Source organism: Ylistrum balloti, unplaced genomic scaffold (assembly GCF_031769215.1).
Source record: "Ylistrum balloti isolate Yb309-2 unplaced genomic scaffold, AGI_CSIRO_Ybal_v1 Utg370292, whole genome shotgun sequence".
Classification (NCBI taxonomy): Eukaryota; Metazoa; Mollusca; class Bivalvia; order Pectinida; family Pectinidae; genus Ylistrum; species Ylistrum balloti.
In genome coordinates, this window is record NW_026782221.1 from 196,383 (window position 1) to 209,206 (window position 12,824).

Genomic DNA, 12,824 nt, shown 5'->3' on the forward strand with positions numbered 1-12,824 from the left:
TCCTCCGAAATATAGAACTACGGTTTTATGAATTTTCATCAATCAACTAGTTCATTACATTATGTAAAATAGCTTATTTCAACAACTATTTATATTTTTAAATGTTGTATTTAAGTAAATTCTGGGATCAATTCTGTCGAATTACCTCGCGTGCCAACAGTCAGCTGTTTTCCGTCACTGCCGAATACAGTAAAATTATATGTGGCAAGTACATTCCGACAACGGCGGTCCAGTTGCAGTGTAAATTGGGTTCTTCGGTAGGAGTTTCGTCTCGTTTGAAGTTGGAGTTACCTCCCTTGTATCACAAACCCGGAAATGCGAATACACGTACACGTTGTGGGTTTGTAAACAAAACGGTACGGCACTTTTGTAAGCGACAATCGTAACGTTCTGAAGAATACAACATGGATACAGACCTTGCGGCTCGTGTACAGGAGAGTGACGTTGTACTGTTGGACGGAGGGGAGGGGACGTCGGTGGTCGTTCACTTGCACGGTGAGGATAACAGAGACAGCTGCATTGTAATTGAAAGTTCAGTCCGAAAGCTATGGTCGGTAGTTCGAACCACAGAACATTTCAGCATGCTTTTCACTAATGTTTGGGACTGATACATGTGACCTGTGTTATTTACATATGTCCTAGGTGTTCGGCACACTTATATGTCACGTCAGGCCCCTCTCCTATCGTAAAATTATAGGTTGTAATTTGCGATATGTTCGACCTCCACTATAGATCTAATTGATAAATATTTCATGTAAACTAGCAAAGTGGATTTCTTGTTTGCAGATTATCTGTATCGAAACATGTATACATAGTATGTCCCCGTATGAATATGGTTTGCTGTGAATTGGTGAGGAATATTGAGAAGTTACAACATTGTCGTAAAAATAAATAAATGAAAATAAATAAATAAACAAATACCAATGAAGCATAGTACCGTAAAATGGTTTGTCATGGTTCAGAAAATAAAAAACTGACGCTTTTTGTATCAAACGGTAGAGTATACATAACGTATATATATTTTTTTATTTATTTGTTTGTTTCCGGGTAATTTATTAAATAGGTTTAGTTACATGTACCAAGTTAATACATGGTGTACAAAACACAGGTCCTATCAGGTTTTTAGCCGGGGTTTGCTTGAGCTGACAGGATGATGATAATTATGTGGCAGGTGTTATACATTTCAGGATGAGGACTTATCAGATTTGATGTGTTTGTGTTGATATCGATGTGTCACTTATTCGGTTGGTTTAGCAAATTTTCAATTTAAATGGGGTCTTTAATATAAATTTTATGGTCTAATCTGAAGGACATTTTAAGATTTAAATCTATCGTATATATGTATATGTAAGTTGTTTCCGCGCGTTACATTTTGCATGATTTATCAGATAGGACTGGGGAGTTAAGTGGAATTCCAGTCCAATATATATTTGTATATCAAAACTTATAAAAATATTTGGAAAATGTTTTTAAGTTTCACATTAGCTAGTATGTACTTAATCTGTGAGGTTGTTAAATCAAGTCTATATAGACATCACAGACACAGTTCAGTTTGATGTACGACTTACACCGACAGCTGACATGTCCATTTGGTGTAACTTGTAATGTGCTATCAAAATTTAATTTGAAGGTATATCAAAGACTTTCTAGCCTCATACAAATTTCCTGTAGGATGGTAGATTACACCACATCTACATTTAGTATACATCCATTTCATATAAGAGCATATTGTTGATTTTCTTTGTTTACTCATCACGTCTTGGAGTGAGTGGTAAATTGGATGTTTCTAGTCCTAGTAGAGAGTCACTCTGGTAAACAGGTGATTGAATGGTGTTGTACGCGTGCACGTGACTTTGAGCTCCCCTTTATACTGACAATACTTTTCTCGAGACCTAATCCTACACCCAACATCTTCCCTCTCTTTGCCAGACTAAGAACAAATTAGGGGGCGCATATTGGAGGGATAACCATATATAGGGGACTGGTATGTTTAGTTCCATGACTTCCAAACTACACATAACAAGTTTGCTGATTTGAAGGAGGACTGTACTGAAAAAGTAAGCAATACAACTATCTACCTGTACGATGGAGTCTGTAGCAAAGCCCTCTTCACCTCGACAACTAAAATGTCGACCATTTGAGAAATGAGGGAAATGCTTTATTTATTTATCTATTCGTTTTTATATTTATGCGCGTGAGTTTTAAATGTGGATATATATTGAATTATGTCCCTTGTGTCACAGGTGCCACGGCGTTGTCATGGAAATGCGGTGGAAGAGAAATATTATTCCTTAGGTATGTATAGGGTTGTAAATAAGTCACTAGATATGGTATATCATGATGTAATACAACTTACCTAGCATGTATGCCTTTAATCTCTGGAAAGTAAGCACACAAACTGCTTTTCATTTGAAATTATTATGATCCAGATGAAGGTTCTCGTTCGTGGACGTTATACTCAGTCTATTGTACGGGACGAGTATTATATTTTAGTTGCAACCATATTGGGCTTTGTTTAAGATATGATACAAATGGTCACTAAAAACTACAGAGTTTGGTAAACATATTGCTTATTCTCTTCATCAAAGTATGGGCATAATAGCAGCATTGTGTGCCTTTCCTTGATAGGTGAATCATGTCGACCAACAAACGACGTAGTAAAGGTTTTCTACCACAGAAGTAGCGAGTTACGCTACATAAATTGTGTGGTCGTCATGATTGTTATCGTCCATGGCTACAGAAACTTTATGGTCGTTGTCATGGTCACGATCGTCATGATGGCATCGAATGATCATCATGTTCAAATTCTTAATAATCTTCCCACTGTCATATTGAGGTCGTCTGTGCTTTAATCAAACTTCACCACTAAGACTGGTGGCATTGAGATGAGATGTGAAGGGGAGGTTAAGGAAAGGAAGCTGACAAAGTGTTACACTTCGTCTAGTGGAAACTTGGCATGTTGGCCACGACGACCGTTTTTAACATAATTGAGCAATACCGATTTTCAAGAGGAAAAAACAACACACATTTAAAACACAAGTTCCACGAAAGAGTTCTAAAAATTGGTTGGAATGTTGAGGAACAGAGACGAAGAAAATGTTGTTCTTCCTGCTAAATAATTGTTTTATTCATTTAATAATTGTCCACACTATTGCTATACGAGACTCTTGTATAAGGCCCACACGCCTCTTCTTGGATTTCTGTGTGATCCACATATACTCAATGGAATTGTTAAGCACTGTCAGCTTTAAAACTTCTTTCCAGTAAACAAGCCGTACTAGATAGCTCGAAAGCGATACGTGGAGGGATACCATTAGTATTCCGTAAGTACTGCCACAAACACACTTTGTGATTATCTGTTGACAAATGTGAAATGTTTCAAATCAATATATAATACATTTAGATGTCGGAGAAAAAGGATCTCAATTCAAACGTATTTCTATTTTAAAATATGTACACAGTCAGTTTGGTGGAGGCTTTGCAATCACATACATTTTTTAATCTGCCAACAACAACACTGACACTACGTCAATGTCTTTATAGTCGTTCTAACTTTGTAGTTTATCATTGTCCACAAATGTCTCTTCTGTTGTACAGCAAAGATCTCTTTTTGTTGGTACATCTCCGTTCTCTTTTTGTTGTACAGCCCAGTTCGGACCCTGGACATGCGGTCCACAACACGGATTCGCCAGGAACAAACGATGGAGTGTAGACTCTCAGCCACAAATGGTAAGCCGAGTTGAGAGCTGTATACTGTTTGGTCAGATTCCTGCTTTCTATAAAATAACTTCTATATGTAATTATCCAATATACTCTGTGTGCATGAGAATAACAATGAATTTTGGTAATTTTTTGTATCGATTGTTTTGACAACATAGCGCAAATTGAATCATGTTGACGTATCATTTTTGTAGGAGAACGGAACAGTGAAGTGTTCACTAGCTCTGACGGACGACGAGGATACTAGGAAGGTCTGGAATTATCAGTAAGTTTTCTTCTAATACCCGGTGGTCCTACATGTATATTACGTATAAATCACAGTTACAGCAAACCATAAAACAATATTAAACTTTAAAGTTGATTAACAATTGTTTTTCTTTCTTTACAGGTTTAAAGTTGATTTATTTATAATATGTCTTCCTTTACAGGTTTAAGCTGGTTTACACATTGGAATTGACCACATCATCACTATCAACAAGGCTTACCGTACACAATACAGGTAATTCTCGTCATATCAGCAAGGTTTGGGCTAGTATTACAAGTTATCCTGTTGTTGCTATGGTTACCTAACGGGAGATAAGATATTTACCTTGATAATGTGTGTTGCTATGGTTACTTTATAGGATATGAGATTTACCTTGATAATGTGTGTTGCTATGATTACATTACAGGAGATGAGAGATTTACCTTGATAATGTGTGTTGCTATGGTTACTGTATAGGATATGAGATTTACCTTGATAATATGTGTTTCTATGATTACATTACAGGAGATGAGAGATTTATCTTGATAATGTGTGTTGCTATGGTTACTGTATAGGATATGAGATTTACCTTGATAATGTGTGTTTCTATGATTACATTACAGGAGATGAGAGATTTACCTTGATAATGTGTGTTGCTATGGTTACTTTATAGGATATGAGATTTACCTTGATAATGTGTGTTGCTATAGTTACATTACAGGAGTTGAGAGATTTACCTTGATAATGTGTGTTGCTATGGTTACATTATAGGATATGATATTTACCTTGATATTGTTTGTTGCTACAGGAGGTGAGAGCTTTACGTTTACCACATTAATGCATTCCTACTTCCTCACACCGGACATTAGTACGACCTCTGTCCGTGGACTGAAGGGTCTGACATACACAGACAAGGTTAGTATGACACGAGACTAACGTAACTGTTACATGTAAATGCCATGTTATGGGAACAAGACTGTGGAATACTTCTGTAACCGACCTTAACCACTAACATCATGTGGAGAAATAGGCTCGCCCGACTCATTATTTTTCTTGAGATAATGACGTCAGTATATTTGTGACGTCAGCAAAACGGCATGCATGAAGACAAGGTGTTGGAGGTGGATACTAATATGTTTTTCTTATTTTTTTGACTATGTATCCAGTTTTAGCGGTAGATGCGAGATGAATCTTAATTTTGTTTTATTTGTAAACTTATGTGCATTAGCGTGTCAGTTTATGCTGTTTAGTCGACAATTGAATTTGTTCAAGAGTATTCAAATGAATTCGTCAGTCACGTTTACATTCGATATGTATAAGACTTTATGGGAACTTTACAAGCGCTAACTGTGATAGTGTTTCTGATGGTCTGCTCGGTAGTGAACTTGTGGAGAGGGTTATTTTGCCCTCGGAAAAGAAACCCTTCACAGGGAAACAGTTCTGTATGTATCCCGACACAGAGGGCCATAATATGGTATATAAGTTTCAATGTTTACACGAAATCACATTACAGGATACAAAATATCAACTAGTCGAGAGATGAAATTGTGTTTTGATATAGTCTCGCCTCAGCCATACTTATTTCTGGTATTATAGACAGTGATGTGGATTTGACAGCATCGTTTCATGTTACCATCAGGTATACATATGATCTCTGTTGCAACGTTAGGTGCAGGATGGTAAGGACTTCCAGGAAGACCGAGACGACGTCACGATTCCCGAGAATTATGACAGGTATGTACACGTGTCTCACTGTCCTCACTAAGAACGTTTGTACACCTTGAGCTGTTATTGTTACTGTCAAAGTTATTTAAACGTTACGATAATCATTAATAGTTATTTACAAGGTATGAAGATAATAATATTTGAGTATTTTAACAATATCCTGTATTTTTGAAGGGTTATCATCCTGTAACCTTCTGTAATCATTATGTCACTTTTCTTCGCGTTATCATCCTGTAACGCTATTACCCTGTACAATCTTGTTATTTGTTCTATATCATTAACCTGTATCTGTCTACGCAATTATCCTGTAAATTTATATTCGTTATTATCCTGTAACTTTCTCTGTTATCCTGTACCCTTCTCTGTTATCCTGTAACTTTCTCTGTTATCCTGTAACTTTCTCTGTTATCCTGTACCCTTCTCTGTTATCCTGTAACTTTCTCTGTTATTCTGTAACTTTCTCTGTTCTGTAACTTTCTCTGTTATTCTGTAACTTTCACTGTTATCCTGTAACTTTCTCTGTTATCCTGCAACTTTCTCTGTTATTCTGTAACTTTCCCTGTTATCCTGTAACTTTCTCTGTAATTCTGTAACTTTCTCTGTTATCCTGTAACTTTCTCTGTTATTCTGTAACTTTCTCTGTTATTCTGTAACTTTCTCTGTTATTCTGTAACTTTCTCTGTTATCCTGTAACTTTCTCTGTTATTCTGTAACTTTCTCTGTTATCCTGTAACTTTCTCTGTTATCCTGTAACTTTCTCTGTTATCTTGTAACTTTCTCTGTTATCCTGTAACTTTCTCTGTTATTCTGTAACTTTCTCTGTTATCCTGTAACTTTCTGTGTTATCCTGTAACTTTCTCTGTTATTCTGTAACTTTCTCTGTTATCCTGTAACTTTCTCTGTTATTCTGTAACTTTCTCTGTTATCCTGTAACTTTCTCTGTTATTCTGTAACTTTCTCTGTTATCCTGTAACTTTCTGTGTTATCCTGTAACTTTCTCTGTTATTCTGTAACTTTCTCTGTTATCCTGTAACTTTCTCTGTTATTCTGTAACTTTCTCTGTTATCCTGTAACTTTCTCTGTTATTCTGTAACTTTCTCTGTTATCCTGTAACTTTCTCTGTTATTCTGTAACTTTCTCTGTTATCCTGTAACTTTCTCTGTTATTCTGTACCTTTCTGTTATCCTGTAACTTTCTCTGTTATCCTGTAACTTTCTCTGTTATTCTGTAACTTTTTCTATGTTATTGTCCTAGACTTTCTCTGCGTTATTATACATTAACTTTATCTGTTTTTTTTTATTCTGTTACTTTTTCATGAGTTATTGACCTTTTAATTCCTCTACGTCATTATCCTGTACTTAAGTATTCGCGGTTTGCCGTAACCTGCACGCCACACTTTAATTCGTCCACATGCACTTGACGTTGTTTTTAAATTGTGTGATATATAAAAATACGAGATTGATTTAATTATGGAGCTAGTACACCTCCTCCTCTAGATTTAGCATTTCTTTCGATCACTTTGAATTTTCCTCAGTCGCCTCCTAGGCTTCGAAATTAAGGCCCTTAACATCACTGACAAGTTCAAGAAGGTCCAAACAGCAGTTTTTTGTACAATCTTCCTCTATGTTATCTTCCTGTCACTTTCTTTACTTTTCTTCATTAGCTATAACTGACATTGTAACTGTAAAAATTCCCATAAAAACACTGGTGAAGTTGATACATTGTAATGATAGGATATGGATTAGTTGTCACTGATAGAAGAATTATGTTTGGGCGGTAACTGAACCAGCCGGATGACCCTTCATTGACAATGAATGTTTCCTCAATATCGTAATTATTGACTTTCCTTAGTAGTAACACGCCAGCTTCTCTGTTGATCGAAGTCATTACCAAACTTGTACAGAATGTTCTGGTGAATAATCGTCTTCAAATTTAAGATATTTATTATTACCTCATTACATCTTCATTTTCTGTGGATTTTATTGTAAGTGAGCTCTGTCTTATTATGTATGTCCACATTTAGGCATGCAAAAAAGTACAGGTACATATATATATATATATATATACATATGTGAATACAGTCTAATTTTAGTTTGTCGTAGTTTCAGTACAACTGTATTCGACTGTATTTTTAATCGATGGGTTGATTTAATAACTTCTAATAAACTGTATCAGAAACCTTATTTTAACAGGGTTTACCAAAAGTGTCCTAGCACAGTAACCATGGACTGTAGCTCCCACACAGTGTCGGTGAATCTCTCCAACTTCACAGATGTTGGTAAGTATTTCATTATGTAAATGATGATTATTTTGAATGTTTTTCTTAAAATCATTTATGACGGGACATATGATCGACTTAATAACATTTTTCGTATGGATAACCCAAAACCTCTCAACCAATGGAATGTGACCAATTGAATTCTGCAAAACAAAAATAGGTGTCTTCAGAGGTTACACCATACATACCACTATGTCACCAAAGCTAGCAAACATCATGTATCCGTGAATAAAAACTCCGACGATGCTTTTCCTCATCATTTCTCACAATTTAAATCGCTTCCAAGTGAATCACTGACTTGTCGAGTACCGGTTAATGGTTTGGACCAAGGCTCTTCGTGTTTGTGTTTGATGATTGTGAACTAGTTTCTTTGGGCCCAATCAATTGTCTACAAACAACCATCAGAATATTCACAGTAGTAATGACTTGGACTCGACAGGTTTTCCAAAGTGTGAACGAAGGAGATAATTAGACGAAGCATGACGAACAATCAATGTATGGTTATTTTTAGTTGTGTGGAATCCGTGGAGCGAGAAGGCCAAGACCATGTCCGACTTCGGGAACGAGGAGTATAAGACCATGGTGTGTGTGGAGGCGGGCAGTGTGAGCTCTCCGGTAGAGATAGCCGCTGGTCAGCAACTATCCTTCCAACAGACACTTAAAGTCCACGCCAAACTCTAGAGTAAACCATGTTGATATAAGAATGTTTACAGACAATGATTGAAATATCTTCTGTCTAGGAGATATACCATTTATCACGGAATTCCAATAGTTACACACTAATGTATTAATCATAACACTGTTTAAAATTGTCATTAATTGTTGGTACTTGGGACATAAACTTGTTAACTGAGGACGTTTAAGGTAACATTATATATTACTATAGTCATTCACTGGATGCTACAGCTTCAACATTGTTGTACAATAATTAGCGGTTATCAGTGCAATCACTCTGAAATTTCATATTATGTGCATGGAAATTAATTAAATTGGCATATTCCAATAGTTAAATTAAACTACAAACACTGGGTAAACATTCCACTTATATAAGTTTATGTTCTCCTTTGTCAGATATAAGACTTCTGCATTATTTCGTGAGCTTTGACCATTATACATTTAACATAGGTTAACAATGTAATTAGTAATTTAGTCTGCTTGTCGTGGAATTCTCTACACACCAGCATGGTGACCTATATACAATACCATTGTAAACTTAGTCTATATTGTAAAATCTATATTTACGCGGGATTTTTATTTTTTTCTGTGGTAACCTTTTGTACCACATTTTATTTTGTAGAATGTATTTTTTTCTAATAAAATTAGAACTTCTTTTTACTCTGTTTCTTTTTAATGGCAGCTGATTAGTGACCAGATGTACTTTTTATACTCTGTTGTGTTGGCTTATCTTTTATAATGAAAATATGAGCGCTGCGTACACTCGTCTTTCTCCTGTAAATTTCCCGCATTTACAAATATGTAACAATTACATAATACCATTCGTTCTCGTAACGGTTACCTTGTGTCTGTCGTACATGTATGTAAACTTACACGTGTCTATCGTACACGTAACGGTTACCTTGTGTCTGTCGTACATGTATGTAAACTTACACGTGTCTATCGTACACGTAACGGTTACCTCGTGTCTGTAGTACATATATGTAAAACGGTTACCTTGTGTCTGTCGTACATGTATGTAAACTTACACGTGTCTATCGTACACGTAACGGTTACCTCGTGTCTGTCGTACATGTATGTAAATTTACACGTGTCTATCGTACACGTAACGGTTACCTCGTGTCTGTCGTACATGTATGTAAATTTACACGTGTCTATCGTACACGTAACGGTTACCTCGTGTCTGTCGTACATGTATGTAAATTTACACGTGTCTATCGTACACGTAACGGTTAACGGTCTGTCGTGCATATATGTAAAACGGTTACCTTGTGTCTGTCGTACATGTATGTAAACTTACACGTGTCTATCGTACACGTAACGGTTACCTTGTGTCTGTCGTACATATATGTAAAACGGTTACCTTGTGTCTGTCGTACATATATGTAAAACGGTTACCTTGTGTCTGTCGTACATATATGTAAAACGGTTACCTTGTGTCTGTCGTACATATATGTAAAACGGTTACCTTGTGTCTATCGTACACGTAACGGTTACCTCGTGTCTGTCGTACATATATCTAAAACGGTTACCTTGTGTCTGTCGTACATGTATGTAAATTTACATGTGTCTATCGTACACGTGACGGTTACCTTGTGTCTATCGTACATATATGTAAAACGGTTACCTTGTGTCTGTCGTACATATATGTAAAACGGTTACCTTGTGTCTATCGTACATATATGTAAAACGGTTACCTCGTGTCTGTCGTACATGTAGGTAAAACGGTTACCTTGTGTCTGTCGTACATATATGTAAAACGGTTACCTTGTGTCTATCGTACACGTAACGGTTACCTCGTGTCTGTCGTACATATATCTAAAACGGTTACCTTGTGTCTGTCGTACATGTATGTAAATTTACATGTGTCTATCGTACACGTGACGGTTACCTTGTGTCTATCGTACATATATGTAAAACGGTTACCTCGTGTCTGTCGTACATGTAGGTAAAACGGTTACCTTGTGTCTGTCGTACATATATGTAAAACGGTTACCTTGTGTCTATCGTACACGTAACGGTTACCTCGTGTCTGTCGTACATATATCTAAAACGGTTACCTTGTGTCTGTCGTACATGTATGTAAATTTACATGTGTCTATCGTACACGTGACGGTTACCTTGTGTCTATCGTACATATATGTAAAACGGTTACCTCGTGTCTGTCGTACATGTAGGTAAAACGGTTACCTTGTGTCTGTCGTACATATATGTAAAACGGTTACCTTGTGTCTATCGTACACGTAACGGTTACTTCGTGTCTGTCGTACATATATCTAAAACAGTTACCTTGTGTCTGTCGTACATATATGTAAAACGGTTACCTTGTGTCTATCGTACACGTAACGGTTACCTCGTGTCTGTCGTACATATATCTAAAACGGTTACCTTGTGTCTGTCGTACATGTATGTAAATTTACATGTGTCTATCGTACACGTGACGGTTACCTTGTGTCTATCGTACATATATGTAAAACGGTTACCTTGTGTCTGTCGTACATATATGTAAAACGGTTACCTTGTGTCTATCGTACACGTAACGGTTACCTCGTGTCTGTCGTACATGTATCTAAAACGGTTACCTTGTGTCTGTCGTACATGTATGTAAATTTACATGTGTCTATCGTACACGTGACGGTTACCTTGTGTCTATCGTACATATATGTAAAACGGTTACTTCGTGTCTGTCGTACATGTAGGTAAAACGGTTACCTTGTGTCTGTCGTACATATATGTAAAACGGTTACCTTGTGTCTATCGTACACGTAACGGTTACCTCGTGTCTGTCGTACATGTAGGTAAAACGGTTACCTTGTGTCTGTCGTACATGTATGTAAATTTACATGTGTCTATCGTACACGTGACGGTTACCTTGTGTCTATCGTACATATATGTAAAACGGTTACCTCGTGTCTGTCGTACATGTAGGTAAAACGGTTACCTTGTGTCTGTCGTACATATATGTAAAACGGTTACCTTGTGTCTATCGTACACGTAACGGTTACCTCGTGTCTGTCGTACATATATCTAAAACGGTTACCTTGTGTCTGTCGTACATATATGTAAAACGGTTACCTTGTGTCTATCGTACACGTAACGGTTACCTCGTGTCTATCGTACATATATCTAAAACGGTTACCTTGTGTCTGTCGTACATGTGTGTAAATTTACATGTGTCTATCGTACACGTGACGGTTACCTTGTGTCTATCGTACATATATGTAAAACGGTTACCTCGTGTCTGTCGTACATGTAGGTAAAACGGTTACCTTGTGTCTGTCGTACATATATGTAAAACGGTTACCTTGTGTCTATCGTACACGTAACGGTTACCTCGTGTCTGTCGTACATATATCTAAAACGGTTATCTTGTGTCTGTCGTACATGTATGTAAATTTACATGTGTCTATCGTACACGTGACGGTTACCTTGTGTCTATCGTACATATATGTAAAACGGTTACCTTGTGTCTGTTGTACATGTAGGTAAAACGGTTACCTTGTGTCTGTCGAACATGTAAGTACATTTACGTCTATTGTACACCTGATGGTTACATGGAATTGGTATATCTCATTGAGTCGATATTACCGTAAACGCTATAAAAATTCTGTTCAATCCCGGTGACTATTACACTCTCATTTTTTTTACTTTGTGTTGTACACGTGACTTTAGGTATATAGAGGTATGTGACCAATTACCCAGTTGTATAGTTTACGACACAATTCCTGGACTTGTTCATAAGTCACATGAATCAATAACAGCTCCAGAATATCTTCAACCAGTTTTACTCTTGTTTTATGCTACAGTAGTCTGGCTTGGACTTTTAAATTGAAATTCTGTTACGTAAATGTTTCTGTGATAACTATATTATGGCTCCTACGGTAATAGGAAACGTGTTTCCATGGTGACTTTCCTTCCAAACTCCCAGAACAAAAATAACAAACAGTGGGTTGTTTAATTACTTGTGTGGTGAAACGGAAGCATCCCCACCTATTAACAGGAAGAACTACACACAGCTATATAAATATGTATTTGTACATAACGACCCCATGTCTGCCTGTCATTTAATAGATTTTCCCTTCGTCTTAGAGCCCGCCGTACCCGTTATCATATTGACATGTAGTCTGTGTCTTTATGGAGAATATTTCAGCTTGTGTGGTTTTCAGTAACCGATTGTAAGAT

The 12,824-nt window shown here is 36.7% G+C and overlaps 1 protein-coding gene across 1 annotated transcript; it reads left to right on the forward strand.

Annotated features, from left to right (window-relative positions):
- Positions 1 to 364: 364 nt before the first annotated feature.
- LOC132553028 (uncharacterized) lies at positions 365 to 9,297 on the forward strand. Its single transcript, XM_060217231.1, has 10 exons — positions 365 to 495; positions 2,244 to 2,295; positions 3,265 to 3,323; positions 3,647 to 3,729; positions 3,915 to 3,985; positions 4,149 to 4,219; positions 4,773 to 4,879; positions 5,634 to 5,698; positions 7,882 to 7,967; positions 8,479 to 9,297. The coding sequence occupies exons 1-10, from the start codon at positions 405 to 407 to the stop codon at positions 8,646 to 8,648; spliced, it is 855 nt and encodes a 284-aa protein (XP_060073214.1). The 5' UTR covers positions 365 to 404; the 3' UTR covers positions 8,649 to 9,297.
- Positions 9,298 to 12,824: the final 3,527 nt, after the last annotated feature.